Source organism: Malurus melanocephalus, unplaced genomic scaffold (assembly GCF_030028575.1).
Source record: "Malurus melanocephalus ecotype Western Australia unplaced genomic scaffold, MMel_1.1 scaffold_56, whole genome shotgun sequence".
In the NCBI taxonomy this organism is placed as follows: Eukaryota; Metazoa; Chordata; class Aves; order Passeriformes; family Maluridae; genus Malurus; species Malurus melanocephalus.
This window is the reverse complement of record NW_026623288.1, coordinates 451,869-467,780: the sequence shown is the minus strand read 5'-3', so window position 1 is coordinate 467,780 and position 15,912 is coordinate 451,869. Positions and strand designations below refer to the sequence as shown.

The 15,912-nt window shown below is 41.0% G+C and overlaps 1 protein-coding gene across 1 annotated transcript; it reads right to left on the bottom strand.

The window, feature by feature from the left end:
* Positions 1-1,840: 1,840 nt before the first annotated feature.
* COMMD5 (COMM domain containing 5) lies at positions 1,841-15,827 on the bottom strand. Its single transcript, XM_057365610.1, has 7 exons — positions 15,662-15,827; positions 14,401-14,561; positions 14,083-14,111; positions 10,748-10,798; positions 6,570-6,665; positions 4,805-4,880; positions 1,841-2,357 (listed from the first exon to the last, which is right to left on the bottom strand). The coding sequence occupies exons 1-7, from the start codon at positions 15,801-15,803 to the stop codon at positions 2,256-2,258; spliced, it is 657 nt and encodes a 218-aa protein (XP_057221593.1). The 5' UTR covers positions 15,804-15,827; the 3' UTR covers positions 1,841-2,255.
* Positions 15,828-15,912: the final 85 nt, after the last annotated feature.

Genomic DNA, 15,912 nt, shown 5'->3' with positions numbered 1-15,912 from the left:
TGTCATGAGGAAAGGCCAAATTAATTCTTAACTACAGAGGAATGAATACCCCAAGTTTTCATGCACCCCTCAGCATACATGCTAAACCCCCAATAACAGAAAACTGCTGCTTAATGTGTGGCAAGACAAACTCAAGATTAAGTGGTCCAGAGAACATGAGAAATCTGGTCAGGAAGCCTTTCCATTTCTGGAGAACACGAGCAATTGCTGTTACAGAACCACAAATAAATATATTCTGTCTAGAAGGTATTCATGGATTCCTTTGCTCTGACCAGTAAAAAATAACTTTACAAATGCCTTGAGCAACAGGTCATTTTATGTCCATGCAGCAGAATTCTCTTTGAGTGTACACCTAACGATCAAAAAGGAAAGGTTGTAACAAGGAGCACAAGGATGTATGTTTTGTTTCACATCCTGTGATAATGAAATTCCAGAAGGAAGATGAACAAGCTTCATAGAGTAATTAATGCAGTAATTAATACAGTCCACTTGGAAGTTACAGGGCTGAGCTGCAGTACAGATCAAAGCTGGAAGTTATTGATGGTCCCCTACAAAGCAAATGGAACAGGAAGCTTTTGAACAGCTTGAAATCCAGGCTGATGGTTTATTTGAAGACACAGAAYACATTCTTGTACAGGCTTTAAAAGCTTTCTGGACCACAGCTATTCAGCTRTCTTTAGACTGGTATGGACTGCTGTCAATAAGTCTCTTAAAAAGTATAACAAGTACATCTTACTATGCTTGTGATTTTATAAATCCAAAAACCAAGTCATCCTTTCCTACACAAACATCTGTGGGAGTGTAAAAGGCGTCCTTAATCCACAATTTTAATTTCAGTAGTTTTCTGAAGAGAGCGAGGAAGATAAAGGCATGTTCTACACTCATAAAACATGAAAGAGACAAGTATGGGTGGTGTTACTGAGATAGAAACCCTGCAATTAGCTGGAACAAGCCAATGCTCAACAGTGGCAGTGGCATGTGCTTTCTGAAGTACATCTGACTTTAGAAAGATAAAGGGAGTTCTACAGCCCACAGCCTGCTGTCTTTGGGCCATTGCTCATAGCTGCCCTGTCTCTGCTGCTGGGGAAAGCTCGTTCAGGCAAGATTGAGGAATTCACCCTCACCCTTTCTTGGCCCTTAGGGCCATACATGTGGTCCCACAGTGTTTAAATGAGATTTAAAACATGTTTCATGTTAAGGTAGTCCTTCCACAGTAAGCTGACGGGCCAAAGGAGTCACAGAACAGACTATTCCAGTACCAAGGGAGGGACCTACAGTGCCCATCCAGTCCAACTGCCTGAGCCCCTCGGGGAACTTCAGCCTGTGCTCAACTGCTTTCAGGACCTGGAGCCTGGAWATCCTCACAGCTGTGACTGCCATCCCAGAGGCTGTAGGCAGCCCCCTCATGCTGGGCCCTGGCCTGCACGACTGATGAGCTGGGGTGGGTTACARGATCACTGCCTCCTGCTGCTTGTCATAGCTGCAGGGACACAGGTTTCTGCAGAGTCATGTCAGCTGCTTTCATGGAATCAAACACGCAGGCAACACATGAAACAAGAGGCAGGCATTTCCAGTTACAAAACTATGAGATCACTGCTATTTAGCCCATTCTGATCAACCAGATAAAGACACAGATTTCACCTTTCCACTGCTGTRATTCCATTGAATTAGTCCTGGCAGCTCAGATGACATTTCTTTCTTGATCCACAGACTTCCAATTTTCTTCCAAATTAGCTTTTAAATATCCATAACTAAACTTTAGTCACTTAGCAAGAAATGAGGCAACAATTTTATGCAAAACTCAAGATCACATTTGTCTTACTGGAAGGCAGGAGTGGGCTTGTTATTTTATTTTTTTTTAATTTGAAATATTGCAGAGCTTTCTTATGATACATACACATTGACAGGGCTTCCGGTAGCAGACTTGAAAAAAAAAATTAGAGTTATGAATCATAATCAGAAATAAATGACTCTTACATCTATTAAGACAGTTATTAAAAAAGTTTTGATGAATCATGCAAAAATGCTCACAAACAGCATTATTCCTTTTCATAGATGTATGTTTTGTTTTTCCTAAGTCTAACAAAAGAACTTGCGCTTTTAACACTTGAATTGTAAAAGAATATTTACAGCAGACATCATAAATGCCATACTAAAGTTCGTGGAGGCAAAGTGGTGATGGTCCCCTGTTTAGCCATTCACAAAACATGCTGAGGGCTTCAGATCTCTTCCAAAAACTCCCAATTTAAAAGTGTTCAGTCTTGGATCTTCAGTACGCTCCTCTTCTCCAAATCATTCATTTCCTTCAGTATAAGGGCAACATTGTATCTCAGTTCTTGAAACTTTGCAACAGGCACCTGAAAGAGAATATTCACGTTAGAAAACACAAGACATCTCAAGAACCTTAACTAGGGCATGCCTATGGATAGGGAACATTCCACAGCATAAACCCAATCTCTCTTAAAACTYTTTTTTCCAGACTTAAGACAAAGTATTTGAGGTTAATAGTTAATTCAACTGAATCCACGTGGAAAAGGAGAGTGGGATGTACCTRTATGGTACATTTTCTGTACTGTCTGATGAGAGAAAGGAAATAYTCAAGGATGTTAAACTGAGAACTGTTTTGATGAAGTAAAATTCAAGGACTGGAAGGAAAGACGATTAGAAGGTTGTGAAGCCTACAGACTTCCCAAACAACAAATTCAAGATATYCTGCTTGTCCAAACTTGCAAGCGAAAGGAATTGAGACTTGAGGCAAGAGACTTGGCAGCCACCTCAAGARCAAAGGGCACTGGGTATTGTTTGCATGCAGAAAGCAAAAGATTTTGGGTTAAACATACAAAACATTTTCAACTGTGAAGGAGACTCATGGGCTCAGAAGCCTGAGAAGCCAAATGGATGGAAATCACAGACTGGTGACACAGAGTGCCATCAGTGCAGGGCACAAACACACGCTCACACGAGTGCCCGGTGCAGTCTGGCTGGTCCCACACTGTCTGCACAGAACTGCTTAATTTACTCCTTTGGCTGCACTGAAGACAGCAGTTCCTTTGGCARAGACCCTTGTCATCCTTCTGCCCACTGTAGCACAGATATCAATTATGTGAGAGGAATTCAACATCTGATTTGCATTTTCCACACATATCAGAAAYGCATAAAAAGGCACCATGTCCTTTTCACTTTTGACATATATACAAGAAGACTCAAAACRCTGCAATTCCCACTGCTTTTGAAAAAATCTTCAGTCAGAAGTCACACTGTGATTTAAATACCAAATGGAGACCAAAGAGTGTAACTTCTCCCTGTGCTATACATGTTTTAAAACTGTTTACAACAGAATTGTGCTCTGGACTTACCATCTTACATAAGCCCTGACAGCAGGACATTCTGAACATGTCCAAATAAAGGAAAACTGAAGAGGTGAGGACAATATTTGTTTGCATATGGTACCTTGAACCAAAACACAGGTTTGTCCCAAAGAGCCACTAACTGTGGGAAGACCACTCATCAGATATAGAAATCCTGTTGTCAGTCACATCCTTGACATTCAGATCYAAGAAGCAGCAATAGCAAAGAGCTGATTCTAAGAGAAGCAAATTGTTTACTATCAGATATCTGCACTCCTGTGTGTTCTGGACAAACACATCTTCACTGCAGAATGGCAAAGGGTCTTCTACAGATTCATAACAACAAAAACACCCCCTAAAATCAAACTAAAACAACCAAAAACAATGGCACCAAGATCAACACTTGACATTGTATTCCAGGAAATAGATTGGCAAATCTAAACAGTGAAGAATATAAACTAGTTTTTATCCTCACAAGTGAAACTTGTCCTGTTGTAAAGGGTTAACCTGATGTCCATGGCATCATTTAAGCTCCATGGAAGACCTCAAATAGAGTATATGGGATGCTCTGAGCTGGACTATCTAGAGGGGTAAATTTGATCTCCTGCGAAGTGACACCCTCAACATTTTGCAATGTAGCACAGAATTTATGGCTTCCTCAACAGATGCTTTCTTGCAAAACATTTTAACAGTAAAATCAATCCACCTCTTTCAACCCACAGGGCTTTGGTGCTACTTCCAGACTACTACTAATGCAGGAACTGAAGCCAAAATCTGTACAGAGTTCAAATGTAACAATGCCTGCTGTGCACTGAATTCCTGTATGCACCACCACGTTATTTATAGAACAWATAGCATTCCTTTTCAAAGGTTAAAATTATGGAAGAGTTTATGCCATCTTCTGGCAAGCCTTTAGGCACAGTGTCATAAATACTGCCACTGACTAATCCTGAGGTAACAAGCAAAGAGATTTTTTTTTACTTTCTAGCAGCCAGAACAATTCTGAAGAAAAAGAATAAAACYACCTCTGCCACAGAAAAGAATGTTACCATTCTCTGCCAAATGCAGGAGGTTTAGAAGAGTGTCATACATTATATAAACTACCCCAGTAATTTCCTGCCCTGAAGAGCCACCATCAGGTCTGAAGGTTAGAGTACATAACAACCCCAGAACTTTTAATCAAACCAGACATTATGTAATAGTGCATTCCAGTAATTAATATTGTTCTAATAAATACAGTTCAGCAGAACATGTGTAAGAACAAGGTGTGAAATGATTTTAATTGGTATTTCATTCATTATTTTATGTGCCTACCTGGAAGATGAAGGATTCCAAAGCAAACCAATCAATGGTAACACAAGATTTACGAAAGCCTTAATATTTTAAATAATAATTCAACTTTCTAAATAAAACTTCAAGTGGTTTCCTTTTTATTTTATTATGGCAATCAGACTTACTTCAAAGCGATGAGCTGTCCCGTCTGAAAGCTTCATCATCATCAGAATGGATGGTTGAAGTGCACGGGCCAGTGAACTGAAATTATTTACATCATTAGTATTACAGCAGCAGAGATCAGCAGAGTGATGAGTACAGCAGTGCACATTAACAATTTTAGCTGYTCATGCAGGCTTTACGCAGAACATGAGTAATTTGAGTCACAGAGTCTGGCTGGAAACTCAGGAACATTAAGAGTTCTGTCCAATTTACCTCAATATTGAGATTTAACATTTTGTTAATAGTTAAAAACTGCAAGTTTAGGAGCATTCTCATTGTTACATAATTGGTTTAGTGGAACTATGATAGGATCAAGCACTGCTAATAATAATGCAGTTTTCTTATGCAGTTTACCATGTTGCATTAATCCTTTCCATCCCTTCATACGTTCAACTGCCACCTCATTTGGGGAATCAACCTCTTCCAGCCTTCATCCTAAATTTGTGTGTTGTTATTTTATTTGATGACCCAAAGAAGGGAAATGAGTCATTCTTGTGCAGCTTCCATCAACTGACGTTGCCAAAGCCTGCTCAGGTACAGACAGGCGCTACAGCCCAAAGCTGCCATACCCCCCTGAAGAGGCTGCTGCTGGATGATAAACAAAAAATCCCAGGGGGAAGGTTAACTGGAAACAAAAATAAAAGGAAGGAAAACTAAAAAAGAGTAATGTATTGCTCCTGTGTTGTCTGGAAAACAAATCATAGGATTTGCTTTCAGCTTGCAAGCACTGTGCCTGAGGATRTTTATCTGGACATTTTGCTCTCTTATCAGTATAGATTCTTTTTCTTAAGAGTGATGCTACAGTGTGTGGTGCTTACAGCACTGCTCATCAGAAAGTCACCTGAACTAGTAGCCTGTGGCCATTCCAATTTTCTCTTAGGAGCCTTTTTTCTTCATTTCAGGAAGACAATTCGTGATTACTCACAGGCCTCTCAATGCTAGTAGCAAAGAGACTGCACTCTTTCCTAGATGCAGGTATTCAGACATGCACACGAAGTCACTCATGCTAACAATTTACACTACTAACAAAGGCTGGATCATCTTTCTTTCAACGTGGTCTGTCTTGGTTAGAACTAGACAGAGACCAAGCAGCACAGACAATAGGTTTCTGTTTCCTTCTGGCTCTAGGCAAAGATCCATSCCCCAGCTGCCTCTGCTGTGGCAGATGGCAAGAAGCTATTCACTGCAGGCACAGGCAGGATGATCTCAAAGGCTTTTACTCCTGTTTTGTGAAAGAAACTAGGAGGTAGTTCAATGACCAGTTACATAACTATGGCAGYGTAAAGGTGCTGTCCTGAACCCTCTCTTTGTAAGAGCAGAGTACAGGAGATGGAAAKTCATTTAACATGTGCAACAAATGATGGCCTGCTTGAGAAGCTGAATAGATGAATCCCCTCCCCTGTTCCAGTGAAACTGAGAGCTTGCCTAGCTGCTTGAGACTCAATCTGACTAACTCATGCCRTCATCACAGCACCTGTGGATTTGTATCAGCTCCATTACGTTTTAAAATGAGAGMCTCAAACTTTTGAATGAAATGCTACCAGCAGTAAAGTGTATATACACTTATTACTACACTGTTCAGAAGATTCCACCAGTCTCTTRTGTTTAATGCTACATGCCAATCCCTAATAGCAAGGCACATTTTAATCCCACTAACATGTTTAAGCAGCCCAAGAGATCACTTTACCCTTAGGTAATTCCAGGGATGTGCATGACTCTCTTTTATACCTTGTGGATATAGCYACGTCCACTCTCCACTTGAAGTCCTGGATACTTGGTAGCCGACTTTTTTGKATCAGGGCTGTGCCTTCGGAAGTGGGACGCCTGAAGAGTGAATCAGAAACAGGAGACTGGAATGCAAATTCATAAAAGAAGAAACAATCTAAAGAGAAAATAGGATTCCTCAGAACAAACCTGTCCRGAACTTGTTTTTCTCCTACATCTGTCCTCACTTAGAGAGGTCTGAACAAGTAGAGATTTTGTGGATTTAAGACAGCTGTGCTCAGATTATCCCCTTTTTCTATGCTTAACTAGGGTTCATTTTGAAAAAAGAGACCAAATGACYGTGTAATTCCAGTAAACTGATGTCACTATAAGGCTTACTAAGAGTCCTTGTGGTGGCTGGCATACCTATTATTTCAATTATATGAAACTGTGAGGCATAGAAAGAGATGTGCAAAAACATCTTTTACCTTCATGCAAATCCAACAGGAACAAGCAAGCAGAGACAAGACAGATGACTTAGGCAAAACAGTTGCATAAGRTCACTGTTGTTCTTCAGCAAAAAGCTGAAGTATCCAGTATTGGCAAGCATCAGTGTTTTAAAACATAATATTAGAGTGTATTTTGAAGCATAGTTCAAAAACCCCATTGTGGTTCTTGTTAATCCAAAATAATTTACAAACTTTAAGTTCCTTACACAATGTTCACTACCAACTGCAGCACAACCTTCAACATTTTTGCCTAGTCTAATGTGTAAGAAACTAAGCACTTAATCTGTTACTCATACTGAAGAAAAAGTCAGGCTAATCAAGCCCTATTTATTCTGTAYGGACATACAGTTAACAGCAATTAAACTTCAGATGGTTGACAATCTTTCAAGTTTTAATGGTATCCTAAATTCTGGATAACTAAACAAGCCAAATCTGATACAAACACATAATAACCCTTCATTTTTGATATATATGCAGAAATAATTTCAGAATGAGGTCACTGAGCTGGTCCATACAGGAGCTGGACTTCTGGACTCTATGTTACTTAGCTTTTTTTGGTTTTTTTTTGCTAAGCATCCCATGTCCCTGGAAGTTATTTACGGTACATTTCAAGGCTACTCCAGTACTCCCATTAAGGGAAGGATAAGAAACATTATATCCTTTATCCATGGTGCTAGACATAATCTAATTACAGACTTTACATCAGAAAGGAATCCTCTCTGAAGGAATCAAACACTGTAGGAATGGCAGTCCAACATCCCTACTCACATTCTTGTGTGCAAGTTAGCTGGTGCCTTTAGAAACTGCCCAGAAAGATTAATGATCTGATAAGGTACACAGGACTGACAGGCTGARATTCTCCAGTACTCCTGCATTTTGCAAAGGTGATATAAGAAAGAATTTATTCCTTTGGTGGGGGGGTTGGGTCGTGTCAGAAGTGACACACATTCCTAATGGTGTGGTGAAGGAATGAGCAAAAAAAATAGATCAGCTGGCTCTTAACTCACTGTCAGCTCCTGGATGGGAAGTAGGTCACCACAGCTGGGTGCAACCATGAGGAGCTGGAGTCTAGAACAGTCATTAGCAGGATTAAACAATAAGAACAGGCCTTTCCCTCAGTGGAGRGCTGCTGCCAGAGTATTGCTTAATTTGGAGACTCCCTAAAAATAGCCACACTGCTACCGTTTCCTCAAGACATGCTAACTTCCATCAATGGAAGTCCATTCAGTGCAGCATCAGCACTCTGGGGGAAGAAAGGAGTTTCAAAAACAGAAAGATGCTCTACTTAGCAGTGGTGGGAAAGGTCAGAAATTGTGACCTCCCAAACAGATGGGAAGCTTCTGAATACTGTTGAGAGATGGCACTTCTATGGCCAAACATGAGGCTTTATTTCTGGTCAGGACTCCACTTCTGTATCATTCTCCCAGGAAGAGTCAYGACTTTTGTAACTTAGTTTAAGCCTCTGTCATGACCTTTCCAGCTTGGACAAGATCACAACTGGAAATGCAAGAATACTGTAAAGATGGCAGAATGTGCATAGTGGCCAACATGCATACAGAAATTACACAGGCTGCTAATCAAGCCATTGATTTATAAGAGGAAGAGCAAAATGGAGCAGAAAAGACTCAATGAATCTTACATCCAAAACCTACAGCCTATAATTACATTTTGTGAACACTCTGTGCCAGCAGCCACAGTTTGCTGAGAGCACATTGTGCAGAAGGCAGAAGTAAGAACAAGTGAAGGACCATGGATCAGGTAGAGACCATCCCACAGACCATCCAAGCTATGGTGGAAAGGATGATATACCTGGTGACAAGAACATCACCTGCCAAAGGATGCAACAGGAGAGCACTCAAAAATGAAAGTTTAGAGGATTTGGAGCAATAGCTGATCTAACAACATCAAAACTAAAGATAAGTTCTGGATGGTTCCCTCTGCACATAACAAGACATGCCTAGCAGGCCACCRAACAGGAAGGCTGAACAAACTGGTACGTGCGAAATGCTGACAAAYGGCACACAGAATGCAACCTCCTGGTAGAAACTAAAGCTACAGTATTTAGAAATACAAGCAGTGCATTTATTACAAACATTCAGAGAGGGGAAAGTTAGTGTTATCCTTTCCCTTAAAACACAGTTTTAATTTAATGTAGTTATTTGATAGTGTTAATGTGGCAAGCTTCTTTTTTCTTTCAGTCTATATAATTTGATGGAACTGTGGGGACACAGAAATACAAATGCCAAATACTTCAGAGCTGYTGTTTAGTGAACAGAATTCCAAAAATAGGATAAGATGCCAGAAAAAGTCTTAAAAATGGATTTTTCTGGGTTATCTAGTTCATACTGAATTTTAGATCACATGCTAATGTAGCTCTTAACCATCACAATCATATATATTTACAACTCAATAYGCATATGTATGATTCAGTGTTACATTTAAGATCGTAGAAGCAGATCTGTCTAAAAATCAAATCTGAGGTGTTCTTCTCTGGTCTCAAAACACAGAGCAAGATTACACTGGATAATCACAGCTTTCAAAATGAGAAAAAGCTAAATTTTCCAGCATCGTGATTTCACAGTACAAAACAGACAATCATGCATGCTTCAAATTAYGTCTAAATTTATCTTCTTTCTCTAGTGCAAACAATATTTCCACTTTGCAACCATGAATTTTGCATTCTTAACACCTATAATTCAAACAGAAGAGCAAAGAAAAGATGAGAAGACTGAATGTATTTTTACTCCAAGAACCTTTAGCGGTAAGCCAAGATCTTAATCAAGGAAATGAAAAATATTTTTAACTTTGGTAGCAATACTCAGACCCTTGAGGGTAACTGCAATACCACAACTATGATTATCAGGATTCCATGCAGAGAATCTGGAGCAGCATTGGGTTAGTGATGCTMTGTGCCGAGTGACCTCAAGTTTCAAGAAGGAAAATTGGAATCACAGAGTTTCCTGAGTTGGAAGGGACCCACAAYGATCACCAAAGCCCAGCTTCTGGCCCTGCACAAGTTTTGCATATTCAAAATGTTCAAGAAACTTCTAGATGTAGAATAGGCTAAATATGGTTGAGCAGAGAACCATSTAGGAAAAGGGAATCCTGAGAATGGACAAAAGAGATAGGCTGTTGAAAAAGTTCTCAATTTARAACTTCCTCTAGAGCTACTGAGGAATGGTGCTTAAAAAATGAATTACAGCAGGCAGAGCACTTGGTATCTCATATGGGTTGTCATCAACCCACCCAGTGTGAATTCCCAAGTGAACTGTACATTAAGATTTGATGAAATGCTATCTGAGAAAACTGCCATGAACCAGAGCATGTAGAGGGCTTACATAGCCTGCCTCTCACCAAAGCAAGTCTTTCATTTTTGATCTAACTTGCAATGATAGTGATTAAGCAAAAATGCTTAATTCTGCACTGCATTTTTCATCTGTAGGTATTGATCACCTCACAGTCTATAGAACATTACAAAAACTGATGAACACAGAAAAATGGAAAATTTGCAAGAAAGCTACATGATGCATGTATCGCCTTGCATGATGGACATCACACTGCTAAATTAAAATAATGGGATATGTCCTCCTGCTCTCATTAATTTGGAAAATATTGCTGTCCCTTCAATAAATCAGGGATTTGTGTCAGCAGAGCTCTGTGCAGCCCTGATGCCTGCACAATGAAGACACTAACCTGTTACCAAAGACTACACTGGAAAAGTCCACAATGAAATCTTCYGGTATTCTGAAAGAGAAGAGCAAGACAAAACATTAAGTTTTTTTTGTAACCACAGTTATATGGCCTTATCTGAAAAAAATCCCTAAATCTATTATAGAATACAAAAGATACGTCAACATTTTCCATCTTCCATTGCTTAAAATTGCCATCAGCTCTTACATAAACACTTCAGTATTGATTCAGTCAGGGCTCTCAAAAGGACAGCCTATGTTTGTATATCCAGAACCCTAAAAACATTTTCCTGTCCTACCTAGTATAGCAACAGYGAGTTTCAAAAGAACCAGTATTTGCCTAACTTCTCTCAGTAAGTCAAGAAAAATTTTACTGATTGCTCTGACAAGTGTACTAGGCAGGCCAGCAATGCATGCTTTCAAAAATCCCAAACCCACACGTTTCATTTCATTTTTACCTCAAGTGTAATGAAGACAGAAGGAAATGTGCCCCCAAATTCAGACACCCTTGTAGCCAAGACGACTCACAAAAGGAGCCTTCATGGGGACTAGTGGAATAGACCAACACACTTCATCTACCCTACACCTCTYCACTCCTTCACCATTCCTCCCACACTGCTGCTGCCTTACAAACAAGCTGCTGTTGATTTTCAGTTCAATAGATCAGGCTGTGAATTGCAAAGACCACGGAGCAAACACCATCCATTCAGCTGTCTCTGCCACAGGGACAGTAACCTCCTGCAGAGAGGCAGGTTGGACAAGTGGGAGAAGTTACTGCTGCTGCCACAGTTAAATCCAGCACTCACCATGAATCAGTGCCCTGAGACATTACTCACCAGTGGCTTGAGACACACAGCAGTGTATCGAAGAAAAATCAAAGCAAACAAGGAAGTTACSTGTCCTAAAGAGCTTACAGTGTTTAATGAAAGGAGAAAAAACAACTCATCAACTCACACAGTGGGAAGATGAAACAGCAGTTACTACAGCTTGAATTCATAAAGGAAGAAGTGGGGTTAAACCACATTTTTAAATGGGGCTTGGATAAGAAGGAATTCATTTTAGCAAGCACAAGAACAGTGCTTTTTTGGCTGCATGAGTCTATCTTTCAGAAGAGATGACTATTTCTGCAGACATTACTTATACTTTCCATGCAAGTATATAATTTAACCCATCCTGACAATGACTGGATATCCTGTGTGTGTAGAGGAATAGCTGGAGACAGGGGGCTGGCTGTAAGATGATTCTTATGATATCTATCACAATACTTGCTTGACCCAAGAGCAAGTGTTACTAAAAAGAAGCAATAATACTACATTTGAATTTGCATTATTTTTGTTGTGCAATCAATGGTTTTGCTGAAAATTCTGTTCCTGGGTCAAGCAGRACACATGAGGCCAGTCACACATGACACAGATAAGATAGAACATGGYACAGCTCAGCCTGAACTACAGATAGCAATCAGTTCTCAATGCAGTATTCTGAGGAAGGCACTCAAAGGGCAAGAAATGTATGAGGATGTCTCAATTCCAAGTTATTGGACTGAGTCATAAAGTTATTAAATAACCCGTGAGGGGAGGGGGAAAAAAAAAGCATCCACAACTTAGAGTGAATTTATTCCCACTGGCTCAGCTGCTCAGCCTAAGAAATAGGGAATATAGAATTGCAAACCTTTTAAACCAGCAATGTAGATCTAGTTAATCAGATGTGGGCATGTCTCCCAGCCTCTCTCTCCATCAAAACTAGATACCAAGATCAGGTACCTCACCAGAAAATTGAGAATCACAAGATTTTATATGGGCAGATTTAGCTCAAGCAGTGCATAAAACACTCAAGTCTGCAAGCAACACAAATGCAGTTACCTAAACTATCACTGTTAGATCAATCATATCAATCAGAACAAAAAGATAAAAAAGATTTATCCAAATATAAAAGAAATAAAAAAGATCATCGAGATTGAAAAGTGTCTGAGTACAATGTGAGAACAAAGCACTAAGCGAGGAAAAAAAAACCCCAAATACAACAATAAAAGTGTAAGTCTTGAAAGTGTGGTCAAATGACAAGGACAGGGACCTGRGAGTCTGCATTTCCAGACACAGCCAGCCCGACCAGTGGCTTCTGACACTCCTACAACAACTTTCTCCCCTGTTTAGAACAGGARTATTCACCACCTCCAGAGAACTTGGCACAGAGCTCTAGTGCTCTTCCTTATTCAGTAATTAAACTTGACGCATTCTGTGYGCACCTCAAAAAACACCAGCTCCCACTGGGTCAAAAGCAATTCATCAGCTTCTTACTGACCTACTTTAACCTGGGTGTGAACTCCATGACGTGGCAGGGGCAGCAGCTTGATTTGAGCTTACAAGACAAAAGGCAGGCCTAACTCCAGCACTGAGCTGCARACAAAACTGTATCAACTTGCAAGGCACCTTTCATCGTGGCCCAAATGACACCTTTCATTGATTACACACTGATTACATGTCTAAATCTGTAGTTTTAGTTTGCCTGAAGCTGTTCAAAAAGTAAAATGTTTATGACTTAACTGCTTATGAGGAGAAAGCCAATGTACAGGTTAACAGACAAATAAGGATGAAAAAAGACACAATTAGAAATGCATCTATTTCTCCTAGGTAGCAATTAGAATGCTAAAGAAATGTGGGGAAATAGTGTTTTGAAATAATTAAGCCTTGGTGCAAAGGTTCCTCTGCAAAAGAAAACATCAACTGCTGTTATTCTCTCATTGCTACTGAATAAAGAAATAATTGAAAACTATAAATAATATTAGCAACTGATATCTARCTTTTAGGATATGACCCCTTTGGAGATACTCATGGAAGACTGATACAGATTTTGGCAAAAGCTACAACAAAGGTTATGATTTCTTGGATAATGGGCAGAAGAAATCATAGCTGAACATGGTGGTGGGGCTGCATGAGCATTATCTCATTGACCTTTCAAAGAAGGAAAGAAGTAGGGCAGTTCCTTAGCTTCTGAAATGCTATCACTGTCTTACCAAACACGTTAAAAAATATTGCAGGGCAAGGTGGGGATGGCAGAGAGAAGGTCACTCATATTTGCATAACCTACATTACAGGCTAAATTAGACCATTCTCCCCAGCATGTGAAATAAACTGTTCATGCTCAGTGCCAAATCAAGTCTTACACAACACCTGTTTTTCTCCKCTGGCTTTACGTGATGTTTGGCAACAGATGCATTATGTGTTATTTACAGGTAATTTTTATACCAACTTTTTTTTGTTAAAAAGTTGATTTGGGGAAACAGTTACATAAAAACTGTTATGAAAAAGCACAAATTAAAAGAACCAGTGTAAACAGGCATACCTGAGCTCTTTCAGGTCTTCCTTAAAAACCTAGAAAGACAAGGAAGGTGAAATTTTATATTATATAGCCTTAAATGGTAATTTCTTACTTAGTAAATCAAATTGTGGTTACTTGTTTGCTATCTCTTCACAAGAATTTTAGTCTCGAGTGCCAGTAGTTTTGAAATGATGAAGGACATACTGAAAAGAATTTTCAGAAGTGTTCAATCAATYCCATTTTTATGTGCAGCTTCCCACCCTGGCAAATGAGATTTAGATGGTGACTTGTGTCTGACACAGSTTTTACCTTATCAAGGTTCCAAGTACTCCCACAACTTACTTCTTGTTTGAAAGTTGATAAGGGGAGTCTCAACGCTTCCTGAAGGAGRGTGTACATGCCAGAAATGAGGAAAGCAAGTTGCTCTTCTGAAAGATTAGCACTTTCTGCAATCAGCTTGACAGATTCCTTGCAGTCTTTTCCTTCCAATGCATTAACAGTGACTGTGAATAAGAAAGAAAAGCAAGATCCTAATTTACTCAACTGTGTAGCTCTTGATTTTGATGGTCAAAGGTGCCTTGAGAAAATTCTCACCACAGGGAGAAGCCTCACGGACAAAAATTAAGTCTATCACTGAGACAGTGTAGCTAGCAGAGCCTTCCATAACACTGGCTGGATAACCCTCAAATAATGCTATATACAGTTTTTACATCGTGAATTGAGCAGGCATATGAGCCTGCATCTCATTTTTTTTACATTAGTTATTGTTCAGCAATAGAGTAACAGCAACAGCMTAGAAAAATGAACTTGGTGCAAGTGCCAGGGCAATTTAGATATATGGCTCTGGGACGCAGRAATGAGGAATGACTTTAACAGCACTCAGCTGAATCTGGGGCCTATCCATTGCTGCAGAACTCTGTTCCTCAATATCGCAGATTTTACAGAATTGTAGAATAAAACCAAGCAAGCCTCCCAGTGTATTAAAAGTTCAGCTCTGGCTTCCTGTCAGGAAAGGCAATGGGAAGTGCCCCAGGAAGCTGCAGCCCTGCAGCTGTCACAGAATCATAGAATATTCTGAGTTGTAAGCGACTCATCGAGTCCAACTCAGACTTGCACAGGACACCCCAAGAATCCCATCATGTGCCTGAGACCATTGTCCCAAAACTCCTTGAGCTCTGTCAGGCTGGTGAAGATWCTCCTTCTAGGGGAAGAATCTTTTCCTGACATCTAGAGTGCTCTGACACAGCATTATGCTGTTCCCTCGTGTCCYGTCASTGGTCACCAGACAGGACATCAGTGTCCGKCCCTCCGCAGTCTCTAGTGAGAAAGCTGCAGCCAGCTATGAGGTCTCCCGTCAGTCTCCTCCAGGCTGAACAGACCAAGTGACCTCAGTCTGTATGGCTTCCCTCCTACGCTTTTCACCATCTTCGCTGCTCTCCTTTGGAAGCTCTCTGATAGCTGTTTTCGCCTTCCCGAGAGGATCCACGGTTTCCTCGGCCAACGGGGCTCCCGCCCAGCGGCTCCGGCTGGGAACCCCCCACACCCCTGTAGCGGGGCCGCTACGCGCCGGGACGGCGTCCCGCGGGTCCCGCACGGGCCCTACCTTTGAGGAGCCGCCGGAACACCTCCTTGCCCATGTCCTGCACGCCCCGGGCCATGGCCTCCACCTCGACCGGCACCCGCGGGCCCAGGAACCCGCGGCCGCCGCCGCCCTCACCGAGCCCGWGTCCCGCGGTGGCCGCCATGGCCGCGCCGCCCGCCCGCGCGTCATCCCCCGCGCCAGGGGGCGCTGTGAGGGCGCGGCGCCGGAAGGAGCGGCAGCGACAGCGACAGCGCGGCGCGTCCCGGGACCGG